The 14,502-nt window shown below is 35.5% G+C and overlaps 2 protein-coding genes across 24 annotated transcripts in view; one reads left to right on the top strand and one right to left on the bottom strand.

The window, feature by feature from the left end:
- CACNA1C (calcium voltage-gated channel subunit alpha1 C) overlaps nt 1-1,025 on the bottom strand; it is a 480,521-nt gene extending 479,496 nt beyond the window's left edge. For all 22 annotated transcript variants that reach the window (XM_069861396.1, XM_069861462.1, XM_069861443.1 and 19 more), the window contains exon 1: nt 896-1,025. In XM_069861396.1, the coding sequence (XP_069717497.1) occupies nt 896-1,025 (130 nt within the window). The remainder of the gene's footprint in view (nt 1-895) is intronic.
- The window catches only part of DCP1B (decapping mRNA 1B), a 45,370-nt gene that overhangs the window by 12,489 nt on the left and 18,379 nt on the right, over nt 1-14,502 (top strand). For both annotated transcript variants that reach the window (XM_069861629.1, XM_069861618.1), the window contains exon 4: nt 12,874-12,940. In XM_069861629.1, coding sequence (XP_069717730.1) covers nt 12,874-12,940 — 67 coding nt within the window. The remainder of the gene's footprint in view (nt 1-12,873; nt 12,941-14,502) is intronic.

The raw sequence follows: 14,502 nt of genomic DNA, 5'->3' as shown, positions 1-14,502 counted from the left end.
ACACATTGGTAGGAATAGTGTATGAAATAGAATTAAAAGTGTGTGTCGAGCATCCTGCAGTTGTGGATGAGTTTCTGTATAGAATGGAAGGAGTATAATACTGCATGCATCTGCTAGGCACAGTCTTCGTTTCCCATTTATGGATGTTAGCATATAAGCAACATATTAGCTTGTCTGCCCGTTTATTGCTAAGAGTGTACTGCCAGCACTGGGAATTCCGGACATCTTTGCAAGATAAGATAGGCATATTATGCAGTAAAGCTCAAAAGTTCAAGTTGGAACAGATAAGTTTTTTTTAAAGAGGTTATTTTGATGTGACTACCTGTATACCCTCTATTTCATACATGCCTCCTGGTATAGCATGAAATGGTAGATGTTTCCAGATCAGCGTAAATATGTACATGAATGCCTGCGTATTTCTTCTGCAAATGAAGATATTACAGAGCTAGCTGCTTCTTAGAAATCTCTCGCGTAACACTCTACTCGGGATAGTTCCTTCACGTGCACACATATGCATTTAATATTTTGAGCTTTTGCTTTTTACTTAGCCTTTTCATCTTCCTCGTTACTTGTACTTGCGTACCGTTTTTTTGCTCTCGTGTCAAAGTGGAAGTGAGAAAGCAATGTGTATTGGATGCTCAAAAGACATATTACCAAGAGAAGCCATTCACCTACTCAAATCCACAGATTTGAGAATTACCAGAGTTACCAAAATCCTGTGGTATTGTGATCACATATACAGGACTTCAATGTACCTTGTCCCCAACAATTATAAGTTACTAGCATAGTTTCATACATTATACAAGCTGTTCTATTTAAATAGAAAGGGAATACTTATCCCATCAGGTAGATACCACTACAGTTGCATACACACAAATGGATAATGTTGTCTTACCTCCGGGTTTGATGTAGAAGCAGTTAAGCTGAGTTTCATGCACCAGCTTCCCTTTGTACTTCGTTTCGGGTTCCCCTGGCTGGTGGCTGGTTAGCGGATGATACGCTTGCCGAACAAAGGCTTGAAACATTTTAAAATTCCAACGAATATTGAAACACCTGAACCTGAGTATATTTTCTATATATATTAAAGGTAATTTCCTTTTGGTCAGTTGTTTCTTACTTTAGAGTTCTTTATATAATAGCCTTGTACCGAAGTTAAAATCTGATTATTGCTTTGAACTACTGACAACTTGGTCTTTTAATCTAGAAACTATTTTCCAGCTCTTTAAAACCTCTGCAGTACGTCTTGCATTATTCTTCCTTTCCTTGCTCTTCTCTCCTAATCCCTTGCTTGTCCTCTGTGCTTTATGCTCATTTGGAGCCTTCTCCTCCCCCTGTGGTTTTTCAGGAAAACTTGGATTGAGAAGTGAAGATAATGGGCGCCATCCACCCGTCAGCTCATCACCTCACCAAGCCATGACAATCTCTGGTTTCTGTATATCAGCACGGACTGCTCTGATAATATCCTCTTGTGTTTGAAAAAAATAGGTTTGTCTAGGAGGGGGATGGACTTATGACATCGGCAGAAAACTTCACTTGGAATGTGAGCTTGCTCACTAACGCTCTTTTATAAGTGTGTGTATATATATAAAAATAATTGTAACCTTCTTTCAAAACATGGAAGATAAATATGTGAGCAAGTGTGTCCCACAGTGCATATACAAACTGCTTACTTCTGACTAGTATTGATTTAATACAAGCTCTTGAGTGCCTCATCAGTGCTGTCTTTGTCAAAACAAGCCTTAAATCTACATTAAATGATACTTTTAAATTACAGGAGGAAGAAAGAAACAAACCCTTCTCAAGTATAAGATAGCATACCCTTTAAAGGACAAGGAATGTGTTCTATACAGAAACACGGTGCAACTGTTCCAGTGGAATTCCACTGAGGCTGCAAATGCAGTGTTACGTTTTTGTTTTAACTGGTGTACAAACTAGTAACAGCGTTGGGCTTATTATTTGTTATCTTCTGGACTTTAATGGATGTGACTGCAGCCCAGTTGTTGATTTTGCAATGCACAGCTTGCTTTAATAAAATTTTATAAAATATTAAGTCTTCATATCATTATGTATTGATTAAAAGCATTGTTTAAGACAAAAAATGTGGGATTAACCTGTTAGCTTTGTTATTTTGGACGTACATTCTCCTAGGTGTTTCAGAGACTGTTTCAGTAATCCTTTTGCATAACAGAGATATTATTTATATGATTAAAACCAACCAGCGATCCTGGAGCCAGGGAAAAAAAATGTAAGTGGTACAAGGCATATGCTTTAGGTCGGAAGTCAACAATAAAGGCACCAGAAGATTCTTCCTGTGAATCATCTGGTGCTGGTCATTGTCTTAGACAGGGTATGGACTTAGTTTGAGCTCCACCAGTTCTCATGTCAAACAAGCTGCCTTTCTGTAAAATTTCAATATTATTTGCCTAGCATGTGTTAAGTCCTCTACACAGGAATATGTAGCATCTCTCAATGAAGAGGTTCATAAAATTTCATAATAATTAAAAAAGGAGAGAAATAACATTGGATTTATTATGTAAGGTATCATATGACTTCCCGCAGTGCATTGCTTCTTTTGTTGTCATCTCTCTTTTGTTTTTATTTTGTTTTCTCTCACATGAATATTTTGTATTTTTTTATTTCAAATATAAAACATAGTAGTTCAAATTTGCACTGAGAGAGTTAAAAGCAGGAGAAGATTATTGCTGATGTTTTAATACTGATATGTTTTATTCCTAAAGGTTTATGCATGAGCTAGTAAAATACTGCTGACTGCTGAAGCAAAATGAAATAGGCACTTTTACTTTCTGTGTGAAAATAATACAACTGCTGTAATGAAAATAACCTAATACAAAATCCCAAATTTTTATTTGAATAGAAATGTATCTCTGTTCCATATTCAGGAATTAAAAATTGCAGGGTACTTCCCAGTGCTGCTACTGTGAAATGTCTAGTTGCTAATATAAAATGAATTTGATAAATGTGTGTTTTTCTGTTGGATTACATGTTTAGAACAAGGAAATGGTTACTGTTTAAATTTGATTTTCTTGGTGACAAACTTGATCTCAGGAGTGCATTCTGTTTCTCCCTCTGGACGTATACCCGCACAGAATGGTTATGCAAAAAGGTATGAAAAGTGAGCAAACTGCTAATGTTCGTAGTAATCTGAACAGTATTTTCAATAGATAAAATAAATTTTTTAAAGATATACAGATATGTTAAAAAAGAATTACAGCAATCAAAAGTGAAAAGCAGTAACATAGCTTAAAGAGGCCATATTTGTATCTTCATAAACGAAATTACAAAATTACAACTTTTACAAGAAAAAAAGTAGGTCATAAAATAGATTTTAAACATTTTTATTAATACTTTGAGATTAAATTTAATGATCCTTCAGTTTTCAAGCATGTAAAAATGCAGTGGCCATATGTGAATGATAAAGGGTCCAAGGTGCAACCATCTACTGAAATTTAGCTTGAGCACAGTGGGAACCTATCCACAGCTGGAGTAAACCTATTACGGTTTGGCTACTATTATGTGAAAACAGTGAAGGTCCTTTCTGTGCCCGTGAAATTTTATTGTATTGCTAAAAAATCATATGTACTTAAAAATTTCCAACAGTAACTCTACAGGTAAGCAGTTGCTATTGAAGGCAATGTAGAAGCTGACTGTAAGAGTAGGAATGGCTACTGAGCAGCAGAGAACTTTTTGATGGGTTGAATATAACACGTTATGAGCCTGTGGCAAAGCAGTAGAAGTAAATACATATGCTTTGCTGTAAATATGAGCTAAATGTTTGAAATTTCAGAAATCGTACTTGACTGTACCTTTGCCTTTTTTCTATGTTTATTTTTTTTCTTCTTTTTCTAACCATTTCAGAAATAGAAATGGTGTAGGGAAAATGAAGAAATGTTCTGCCTCCAAAGTGATGGCATGTACAGAGTGTGCAAGTGGAAAAATACCATATTTGTTTTGGTTTTTTAAATTCTGATAATCTTACGGTATTTCTTAGGTGTTACTTGTTACAAGAACATTTATATATATATACAAACAACTTAGACTTTTGTTGTTACGGGTTAAGAACTTGGGCCAGATCTGCGAATGTGTTTCCATTACTTAGGTTCTGAAGGTATGCAATGAATAAATAAGAGATGAGATCACAACAGGCAAAGTTAAAAACATCATTTACAGTTAAGGTTGCTTATTTTCCTCATGAAGCCCTTTTTGAAGTTGTTCATAATTTTGTAGGATTTAAACCATTTGGGGTGACAACTCATCAGGCTGATTATAATAAAGATTCAGGTTTCAGTGAAAGAAAAACATAAAATAACATGCTATTGAATACCTAGGTGAGGTTAGAATAGTTTTCTTTCTTTTTTTATCTTTTTTTTCTGTTTTATTCAAGAAAAGGACATCAGCAGAGGTTGGAAAAGAACTTGACCCTGAATTTAACTATAGATCTGCAATTAGAGATGTACTTTGACCTTTGGTAGGTACCTCAGAGATGCACTTTAAAAATGATAGGGAACGTGTTTTCAGATTTGACTCAATTATAAATTAAAACCACGATGTTCATATCCTGATGAGTCCTCTACCAACCATGCATGTTACATACAATAGTGCAGGCATTATCTCCACAGGACTAGAAGCCCAGTTACTCCACAACAAGCATAACAGAAGCTACTTCTTTTCTTACCCTAGTGGAGGACAGCATCGAAATATAAAGACTGGAAATAGCAAAGGTGAAGGCAGCTCTCCTTCATATTCTTTAAAATAAAAGTAAATTTTTTTTTTTGCCTCCAGATTGGAAAGGAAGTGTTGTCCCCTTCTCCTTGATTGAGGAGAGTTATTGCTTTTAGCTACTGGGTATGATGTAATCTGCACAAAATCAAGAAAAGCGTGTGGTTTGTACTCTTCCACTTGCCATAGTGTTATGTTACTGTAAACTTTCCTGCTAACAGAAGTTATGGATATATATTTAGCCTAGATTTGTGTAGTGGTGTTTTTCCATTGTGTTCAGATGATTCCTGTAGATCAGGGCTTGGCTTCATTTCGGTGCATTGAAGACATGTTTTATGGTTTGCTGTAGAACGTTAGCAGAGAATATAGAGCAATGGTAAGTTAATACAGGTAATAGCTTCAGATGTTGGGGTGTCATGTTTCTTTTACACTGAACTATTCTCTGATGGAATATTTTTCACAGTAGGGATGCTTTTGTTGACTCAAGATTTTGGATTTAGTTTTTAGCCTTGCTGTAGACTTCTTCACTTATCTTTCTAAAGTCAGTGTCTATCAATTTTTTGTATCAAAAATGAAATGGTACTTTTATTCACTGTTTCTTTATCTTAATATCTCTTTGCTTAGCTTTTGCACTCCTTGAGTGAGACTGCTTAATCGTTTCCAGTACTAAAGGCAGCAGAGCTCCTGTCTGATGTGGACGTTTCAGAAGTCTGTTGTGAAATAGTAATGAGAACCACTTGTTACTTAAGAACAACTCATGAATAAGAACAATAAAATATTTATTTAGAACAACTTGTTACTTAAGAAATTGTTGATAGTCTGGCATCTACAGACTTCCTGCCTTAGTTTCTATGTCATGCATCATCATGATTTAAAAATTATTTGGAACTGATGATGCAATGTCAGGGGATGTGACTGGAAAACCAGTGAGGGGGGGGAATAAATGCAGTAAGCCAGATGGATCATAACATAGATGCTATTCCTGTGTCGTGACTAAAAATTTCTTGTAGCATCAACAGAATGCAATTTTAGGGGATATCTTGCAAATTCAGTTTGCCTTTAGGCTCTTTTCCAAAAAGTAAAGAACCTGCTGATGGGCTCTTGTGTCTGCCGAGATTCATGGAAATAAATGGATTAATGGGCTTTAAAGTTTCCTACAATACTAACATAACTTTAGCTTTGAGACTACTTAGGGGGCATTCTAGTGAGCCAGTCTGTTTATGTCTGGTACAGAGTTAATGTTTTTTTATAATTAATTTCTGGTAAATTTTGATTAAAAATCTGCCTGAAGTCAGGTTAGCACAGTAGAGCCACAGACATGCTGTGAGAAACAATCCAACATCTTAATTTTCCCTTTTTTGCCTCATGAAATCAGAACTATTTGCTAGCTCTATCTGTAGGTCTGCAAATTGGTCACCCAACTTTCATGGCTTGTAGAAGATGGCAGGAATATTTCAGGGTCCATCCTGTTAACAAAAAATTTTTTCTTGTGTTGATTTTTCAGGCATAGTTCCAGGCAGAATTAAACAGATGGTGGTGAGGAACCTATTCTTGACTTCAGTAATGTTGCCAATCATTGCCCACTCTCAAACCATCTGCTTTTAGGGAAAGAGATTTTGAGGGGCTTTTGCATTTTATTGGGGGGGTTGTTTTTGTATATTTTCTTGTTATTTTGAGGTGTTTTGTTTTGGGTTTTTTTTTAATGAAGATGCTTGAACAGTTCACTCCTCACTTGAATTTGACTGGCCAAGCTGAAAACTAGCTTTTTCATTCTCCATGTGGGATCCATCAGTCTGCATTAAGGTATCTCTGACCAGCGTTCTTTTCCCTTTAGTAACTGGCTTTTTTTCCTGCTGGTTCATATATAATGTTTTAAACATTTGAAATAATGGAAATACCGAGTCATCCTTTTCCCTGACTGTATTAAAAGTTTCCCAACTAAGTGGATCAGTAGTTTTATGAACCTTTAAATGAAAGAATTGGTGTCTGATTATTTACCAGGTTGGGCTTTTTCAGAAGCTTTTTAGAAATTTAGGTTAAACTTATATACAAATACAGGGGTTTGCTGTTTGAAAAACTCTTACCTTGCTTCAGTTTGGCATTTTTGTGCCTGGGACGTCATAAAAATTTAGTTTCCCCTCTAAAAAATTCCAGAAATGTGATGTATTTAAGCTGATTTCCTAAATTGTAGAAACAAATGCATTTGGGTTATATATATTTTGTGTTATGCTGCTTTATGCAATGTAGAGAAGCAAGAGACCTAAAAGTTCCAGTCCTGTTGATGAACCACATCACTATTAATGTGGTATAATATGATAAAATTTAATATTTTTTTTAGTGTTTTGGTTTTAAATACTCAAATATCTAAGCAAAATGTTGTGTTTCCAAGAACTTTAAGGCTGTAAAGAAAGAAAAGACCTTTAAGGCTTCTGAATTAGCAAAGATCAAAATTAATGTTGCTTGTGTGATCTCTCTGTTGCACATATGGAATTTTAAATTATGTGGCCATCTTCTTTTGCAATAAGGACTTTGCTTCGATTATCAAATGGTCTGAATGATGTTGATGTAAAAAGTGGCTACTCCATATGCTGGGTTTTCCTCATTACTGGTATGGGCCTCTTGGTTTATTACATACCATTGAAGTTCAGCACTAGGGACAGAACTATTAATTGCTTTTTCTTATGTTATTGTTCTCTGTGACACTAATCTGTATACTAACTGGTAACTCATGAATAAGCTGAACTCTTGTGCCTTGCTCAGATTAGAAGTGTTATTCTTCCCGTTTTACCAATTGGGTTCCTGTGTCAGAGATTAATTAAATGCAGGGTGTCTGACTTTAAATTACTCAGGCCTATTTTTTCCAATATATTTCTCATTCATATGTTCAAAAACACTTTTTACAGACTTCGATTGTGATTATAAGTAGCTGGTGCTTTTGCAGAGCATGAACTCAGATCTTACATTCAAATCTGGACCTCAAATCAAACACTGAGAAATGAAACATAAACAATCAGTGACAGCTACTTAAGATGACATTTCACAACTTGCATATCGTTGCATAATATCTCTGGGGCAGCATCAGAGATGGAATTCAGCTTTCCAAGATATCATGCAGCTGCCTTAGCTGCAGGATTTTTAGAACATCTTTCCTTTGTTGCAGTTCTCTCTTGCTTTTTGCTGCAGAGCAGGCTATAGAGCTTCAACAAACAAGTCTCCTTCACTACTTGAGCCTAAGCAAAATGGAAGGAACATCATATGCTTGTATCATAATTTTAAAGATGGTATTGTGGACAAAGGGAGCACATTTGCATTAGAGTAGAAAACCACAAAATTAACATGGCATGCCTTGATTCATGTTTTAAGTTAAGAATTCATAGATGAAAAATTATTTTTGTGTATATAACCTTCTTTGGCTGTTTTTCAGTAAATCCTGCAAAATGAAGGCTGCAATATTCTAAAAAGTGCTGGAAAAAGAAATGCAAGCATTGATAGTTTGGTGAATAGTCAAGTATTACATGAATGGTAGATAGCAAAGGGAAAAGATGACCAACATCAAGGAGTCTGGCTATCTTGTAAGATAAATATAGAGAAACTGCATTTTAATATAACCCAGGTTAGATTTATGTATTCAGGAGCAAGAGTCTAGGCTATATGTAGGGAATATAGTATCTTAAGAAGCATGATAACAAGAATAAAACATGAAAGATGAAGAATAATTATGTATTTATTTTTAATACCAGCAAATGTAAAACAGTTTCTAGGTACAGTGGATTCTTAAGTCATTCATTATGGTATATCTGTATTTCCTTTTACAAATATTAAATGCTGCATGCAGTCTGGGGAGCAATAGCTTAAAAATTGTTTTGCAGATACACTGAACCCAAAACTTCAATAATGGAAATGTCTGTACAGAAGACAAAAATCTTAATAGCTGGAAATTGAAGCTAGATCGATGAGGAGTGAAATAAATAATCCTAGAGGAAATGCCTTCCTTTTTAGTAGGATAATTAGCATGAACGATGGAAGTTGATAAGAAATTCTTCATCAGAATAAATAAATAAATGTTTCAGTTTTTGAGAGGTTAGAAATCGTCATCTGCAATTCTGGTAGAGAGCAGCTGTCAGCTTCTGCTTATAAATAGTACTGAGTGCTCTGGTGTTTGTGAGGACAGGAGAAATCCGTAGCCAAAAAAATGAGAATTGTAAGGCGGAAGCTGTAGAATTGGCTCCACAGTTGTGATTTAAAAGTTAAGGAATATACTTACTGAAATTCGATATCTGAGCTCTATTAAATGGGCTTCACACATTGTTAATTTTTTTCAGATTTGATTTATGATTAACTTACCTTTTTCAAATTCTAAAGACTGATGTCCCTTAATATTTAATCATTTCAATTAGATGATTTAAGTAATTTATTTAATTTATTCTTCTTCAGGATTAATCGTGTCTTATTGATTTGATATGTCTTCCTATTTCTGTGTAATCTTGTTAACATCATAACTTTGGTGCCCTTTTGTTCCTTTACTGTGACCAGTCATTACTAAAATCTCATTTCTTTTAGTAAGTAACTTTGGAACTGTTGAAAGTGGATGAATAGATGTCTACCATCTTGTCAGTATAAAACTAGCTCTCTTTATTGGGCTTTTGTTTGCTACTTTTCATGTAACTGGCTCACTTGGTTAACAGGAGATACTTGTCATTGATTTGTTTTTTCTTTTTCTGTTATTTTTTATAATAACATTTTCTTGGATAACTTTATATCTGAAGCTGGGCCTAAAAGTGACATAATATTTCCTCTTTTATCCTGCAGTAGAAGAATTTTCTTTGTGTCTCTGCTGTTTAGTGATTCAGTTGTGCCTCCACTGTTTAATGATTCATTTTTAACATTTCAGTGAAATTACCACCCTACGAATGATACTTAGATCAGGATTTCCTTTTTATCAAAGTCTGATGGAGATGGAGGGTGGATAAAAGTAATCTGTTTAGGTTTAATCCTGATAAGACATGCAGTGTTTTCGTGCTGGTAGAAAGCTTGTAGTGAAATTTGTTTTGTATGTGTATTTAGTTTTTGTTAGTGGAGAGTGTGCCAGGTTCCTAGCTTGACAGTTACAGTTTGTAATTATCTTAGATTCTTTTGCTGGTTCTGGGGTTTTGTGTGTTGTCATACATGTAAAAATTTTTTTTGCCACTTCATGTTCATTGTTAATCAAGAAGATGGCTATTAATACATGTTTTTACTACTATTGTTTACATTTTTTTTTCCTTAAACTTAGATTATAGCAGAATATACTACTGTAGTATGAATTTACACCATGATAACTCCAGGTGATGAGCACTCAATATGAAAACATATGTTAGTGTACTTGCTATCTCAGATTTCTACCAAGTTACTGCCTTCTCATTGGTACATTGTTCTCTCATGCATGAAAGAGCTCGGAGTACGTTGTGCTACAGCTATTAGAGTGGCTGTGTGATTATCTTTCAATGTATTTCTGAAGCATTCATCTGTTCAGGACAGATGGCAGAACTGTTGAAGGAGGAAGAGGACTGTCCACTTTGGAAAAGTTTCACTACTAAATGGGTGAGCTCTAGGCTCAGAGGCTGTTGAGTTTTGGTCTTAGCCTACTTTCAACTGTGCTTCCTAGTCTGGGTTGGATGTACCATTTGACTGAGTTAAGAAAGTAAGGATGGGTGGGTAGGTATGAAGTTTAGCTAACATCTAGGTTAAAGCTGTCTGGAACTGCAAAATCCTGACTTAAAGCTGCAGTTAAGATGTGAAATATTGTTCGGGTGGTGGTTTGGTCTGGTGGGGCAGACAGTAATGAGTGTCCCTATTTCACATTCTGGAACGGGTGTGCATTTGAATTGTATCTCAAATTATTAGTTGTAGTTCTGTAAAATCTGAATTTCTTTTTACACCGATAATCAGACAGTTTACCTATGTTTGTCACTGAGTTGAGGTAAACCTGCTTGCTTGTGCTGTTGATTCCAATCCTTCAGCTTTCAATGGCCAGAAGCACTGCAGATTTCATGGGAATGTCAGCTTTCAGATTTCTCAGGTACTCGTAAATAGCTTTCAACGTATTTGATCAATTGGCCAAAAGGTGAAACTGTTCAACTCGTCTTGCATATTGACGATGCCACCAGCTGTAACTGACATGAAGAAGATAGATTGAGAGGATGGAGCAGATGGATAAAGTTTTGTCAATACTCTTCTACACTGGGGATTCCTCTATAACAAAGAAGATTCTTGATTGAAATAAATATGGCTTGTCTGGGGTTTTTCAGTCTGCTTGCTACAATATTGCATTGAAAAATACAATGTTACTTGTAATAGAGACAACAACAGGCTTTCAAATGTGTTTTGTCAGGAGGATGTTTATTTTTGCATAATAGGTTGGTAGTTTGGAACTTTGTGATTCATTCATGGGCTTTGCTACAGGTTTGCAGTTTATTATTGGATGCTTACTAGAATGTCTTAGAATATTAATGTCTATTTTAAATGCACATTTTAATATTATTATCTGTGTTACAAAAAGGAGATTATTTGTGCAGTTCAGATCAACTCTTGTAGTGCACATTTGTAGAACTACTGGTGCATATTACGTTACTTACCTTTTCCTAGGACAATAATAGAAATCTTCATCACACTTTTGAATAATCATAGAAAAGACTGCACATATTTTTAAAGTTCCTTATCATGTGTCTACAGGGTAGCTGTTGATTTTTTTTTGTTAGGCTTTTCACCAGTATCCTGTATTAAACAATTGAACCATTTTTAATTATATAAAGGACAACACATGGCTGAAAATTTGAGTGGGAATGGAGATAAGTATTACACTTGTGTATTACAAACAGCTGCACTTTCGTTTTTTTCCCAAACATTAACAAAGCCAACTTACACTTCGTATGCCATGGTTTTGATTCTGTGGAATTGAAGTGAGTGATTTTAGGATTCTGCTAATATTATGAAATATTAGAGGATCAGAATCAGTGTTGCAGTCATTTTTAAACAGGTGCTTAGTCCATTTATGCTCCTTTCAAATAAAATCTAGCCCCTGCTATGTTTGAAGACATGTTAGGAATTGCCATTTCTTAGTAAGAGTAAGCGAAAGCTCTTGCCTGCAGTATAATAGGAGGGAGGAAGGGGAAGGAACAGAGTGGCTGCCTATTAGATGTAATGTCATGTAAAGGGAACGTGGATATTACATGAGGTTGTGGTGATAGAGAGGGGAAGATCCATGTTAACCCTTTAAGTGCTTCTCCCTTTCTCTTGTCATAGGAAATTTGTGCCTGTGGTTAAAAATAGGACAGTTACCCTGACAAATGTGGACAGACTGTTTCAAGACAGTATTGTACATTTATTCCCAGGCTGTCTTACAAGAGATATATGACATGGTCATGAGTGGAAAAAGAAAGCTTCCTGTTTAATATTGTGAAAGCTGTGCTATATATGGTTCCATTATGGCTGTTACCATTGTGATGGTTTCATTAGCGGAGTGTACCTTTAAGAATCTTGAACTACTAGTAAATTTAAATCTGTTATTGCTCTGCAAAGATGCAGGCACTTACCTTAGTGGAGATCTGAACTTTTTTTCTGATCCTGAGTTTGGCTACAGATAATTACCTCTTTGGTGGTGAAAATAATGGGCAGCATCATAGGAAATCAGCAGGGAGGCATAGGTGCATTAGTACTACTCTAACAGCTTTGATGATATAAAAGATAGGCCTGAAGAGTGTTGAAAACTAAACAAATCTTGCTTATATTTGCATGCAATGCTACCTGTTGGACACTAGCCACTGGAGTCTGATGGGAATGATATGACAACTGAAAAAACTGACAGGGGAAAAGGTTCTGAAGAAAAAATCCCCTCTGGTTTAGCATTCTGAAGAAAATAATCAAATACCTCTGCCTTTATTTCACGTTCAAGAGCTTGTAATTCCTATCCTTAGAGATATACCTTAGATGTTTTTTGATTTTGGCAGATCTGAGGTGTCATTTTTATGTTTATAGATGGGGAAAACTTAAGACAGAAATAAATTTAAAAATTCCTTTACAGGTCACTTTAAAATATGTACCAGGTAGAACTGCTGTTTGAGAAGATGCTCATAGTTTGTGTTTGATGTGCATTTACAGTGTCCATATATGGGATTTGGTTTTATGATAAGGAAGAATGCCAAAGAATTGCAGAGCTCATGAAAAAGTAAGTGATGGGTAAACAAGACTTTTTGTGCTTTTTTTAATGTATGTATTTCTGTACATACATGCACATTGTATTACTAGGATGGTCATACCTTTCTACTTTAAACCTATTTTTACAGACTTTGTTGCAAGTGAAATTGTCACACAACTGCATTTTGTATAATCAGAAATAAATCACTGTATTGCAATACTTTTTCATAATTTGCTGTGCAGCTTTCCAGCTACATCAGAGTGTAACTCTTCACCTGATTTATTTCCTGATGGCTCCAAGTTTGTTTTTGAAGAATTGCATTCATTGGGGTTTTAATATATTTTTCAGTTTGGGGAGATTTTCTTTTTTAGTGTTCTTCTTACCTTCTTTTTTCTTATGTCAGTGTAAATGCAGCCTATCATGAAGGCATACTGTAATGATACAATTTCTGTGGGTTTCATCCTGTTTCTGCATCATGTCTGAATTTCAGCTTCCTCATTGCTTAGCAATATGTACAAAATTTACTTTGTTTTTGGAATATAAAGCAAGACTTTAATTGGCTTTTAATTCATTACTTTTGCATATATAATAATAATATTTTATAGATGTTATACAATCTATAACTTTGCAATCAAGTTTAATCTGTGATTAAAATTTAAAACAGAACTGTATTCTCAGCTGTATTTTAATCAAAAGATATGGGTAATGCTTTCTTCATGTGTCCAGGATGGACAGGGCTAATTCTTCTGCTCTACCCTCTGCTTGGCCTGATGTTTGGCTTGTTTGCAATGATCCCTTTCTTATGACTATATTCTGCAGGTTTTCTTGTTTGTGTGAAGGAGGAAGGAGCTGAAGTCTTACAGATTTTTAGCAATATAGCTAATCTAAAATTTTTAGAGATGTAACGTGGAGAATACAGTAAAGGGGCCTGATAGGAATGGGCAGAGATTGGATATACTGGTTGCTTACAGTATATATGGTTGGATACACTGTGTTATAGTTCTTTTAAGGGACAGGAGGAGGGATGATGTGGAGCCAGGTCTTTGTCATCCCAAGAAGAGCCATGGGAGGCAGATACAGGCAAGCTGACAGCATTAGGTACTAACGGAGTGCAATGCAAAGGCACTGTCAGACCTGTGAATCTCTCCTTTTCAGGTCATCTGTCCCATGCTTAACAGCTTCTGTAGCCAGAAGCATGCTGAGGAAGTGACATCAGCTTTGATTGCCAAAGTTGCCAAGAGTACAAAAGCCCATTTATGTGCCCTGCAGTACAAGTCCAAACAAGGCTCATCCTCACACATCTCAATCCATAGCAAAGTGCTTTAACTCTTCTACCGCTATGTTCCAGATAGGATTTGTTACAAAATGCTGGATGGGGAGGTAGTTGTGTTTCCGCTATGTTTCTTTTTAAAGTAATACCTGCTGCTTTTCATTTTGCAGTGACAAAACATTGTGAAACACAGACTGTGACAATGGTGGGGGGTTGTTTAAGGAGCTTTGTGGCTTTTGCTGTATATTCTGTAGCTCTAAAATGAGTCAGTTGTGACCCAAGAAATAATTGATGGGGATGAATTTACAGAATTAAGCAACGA

This window comes from Phaenicophaeus curvirostris, chromosome 1 (genome assembly GCF_032191515.1).
Source record: "Phaenicophaeus curvirostris isolate KB17595 chromosome 1, BPBGC_Pcur_1.0, whole genome shotgun sequence".
NCBI classification, from domain to species: domain Eukaryota; kingdom Metazoa; phylum Chordata; class Aves; order Cuculiformes; family Cuculidae; genus Phaenicophaeus; species Phaenicophaeus curvirostris.
This window is presented reverse-complemented; position numbering and strand designations above follow the sequence as displayed.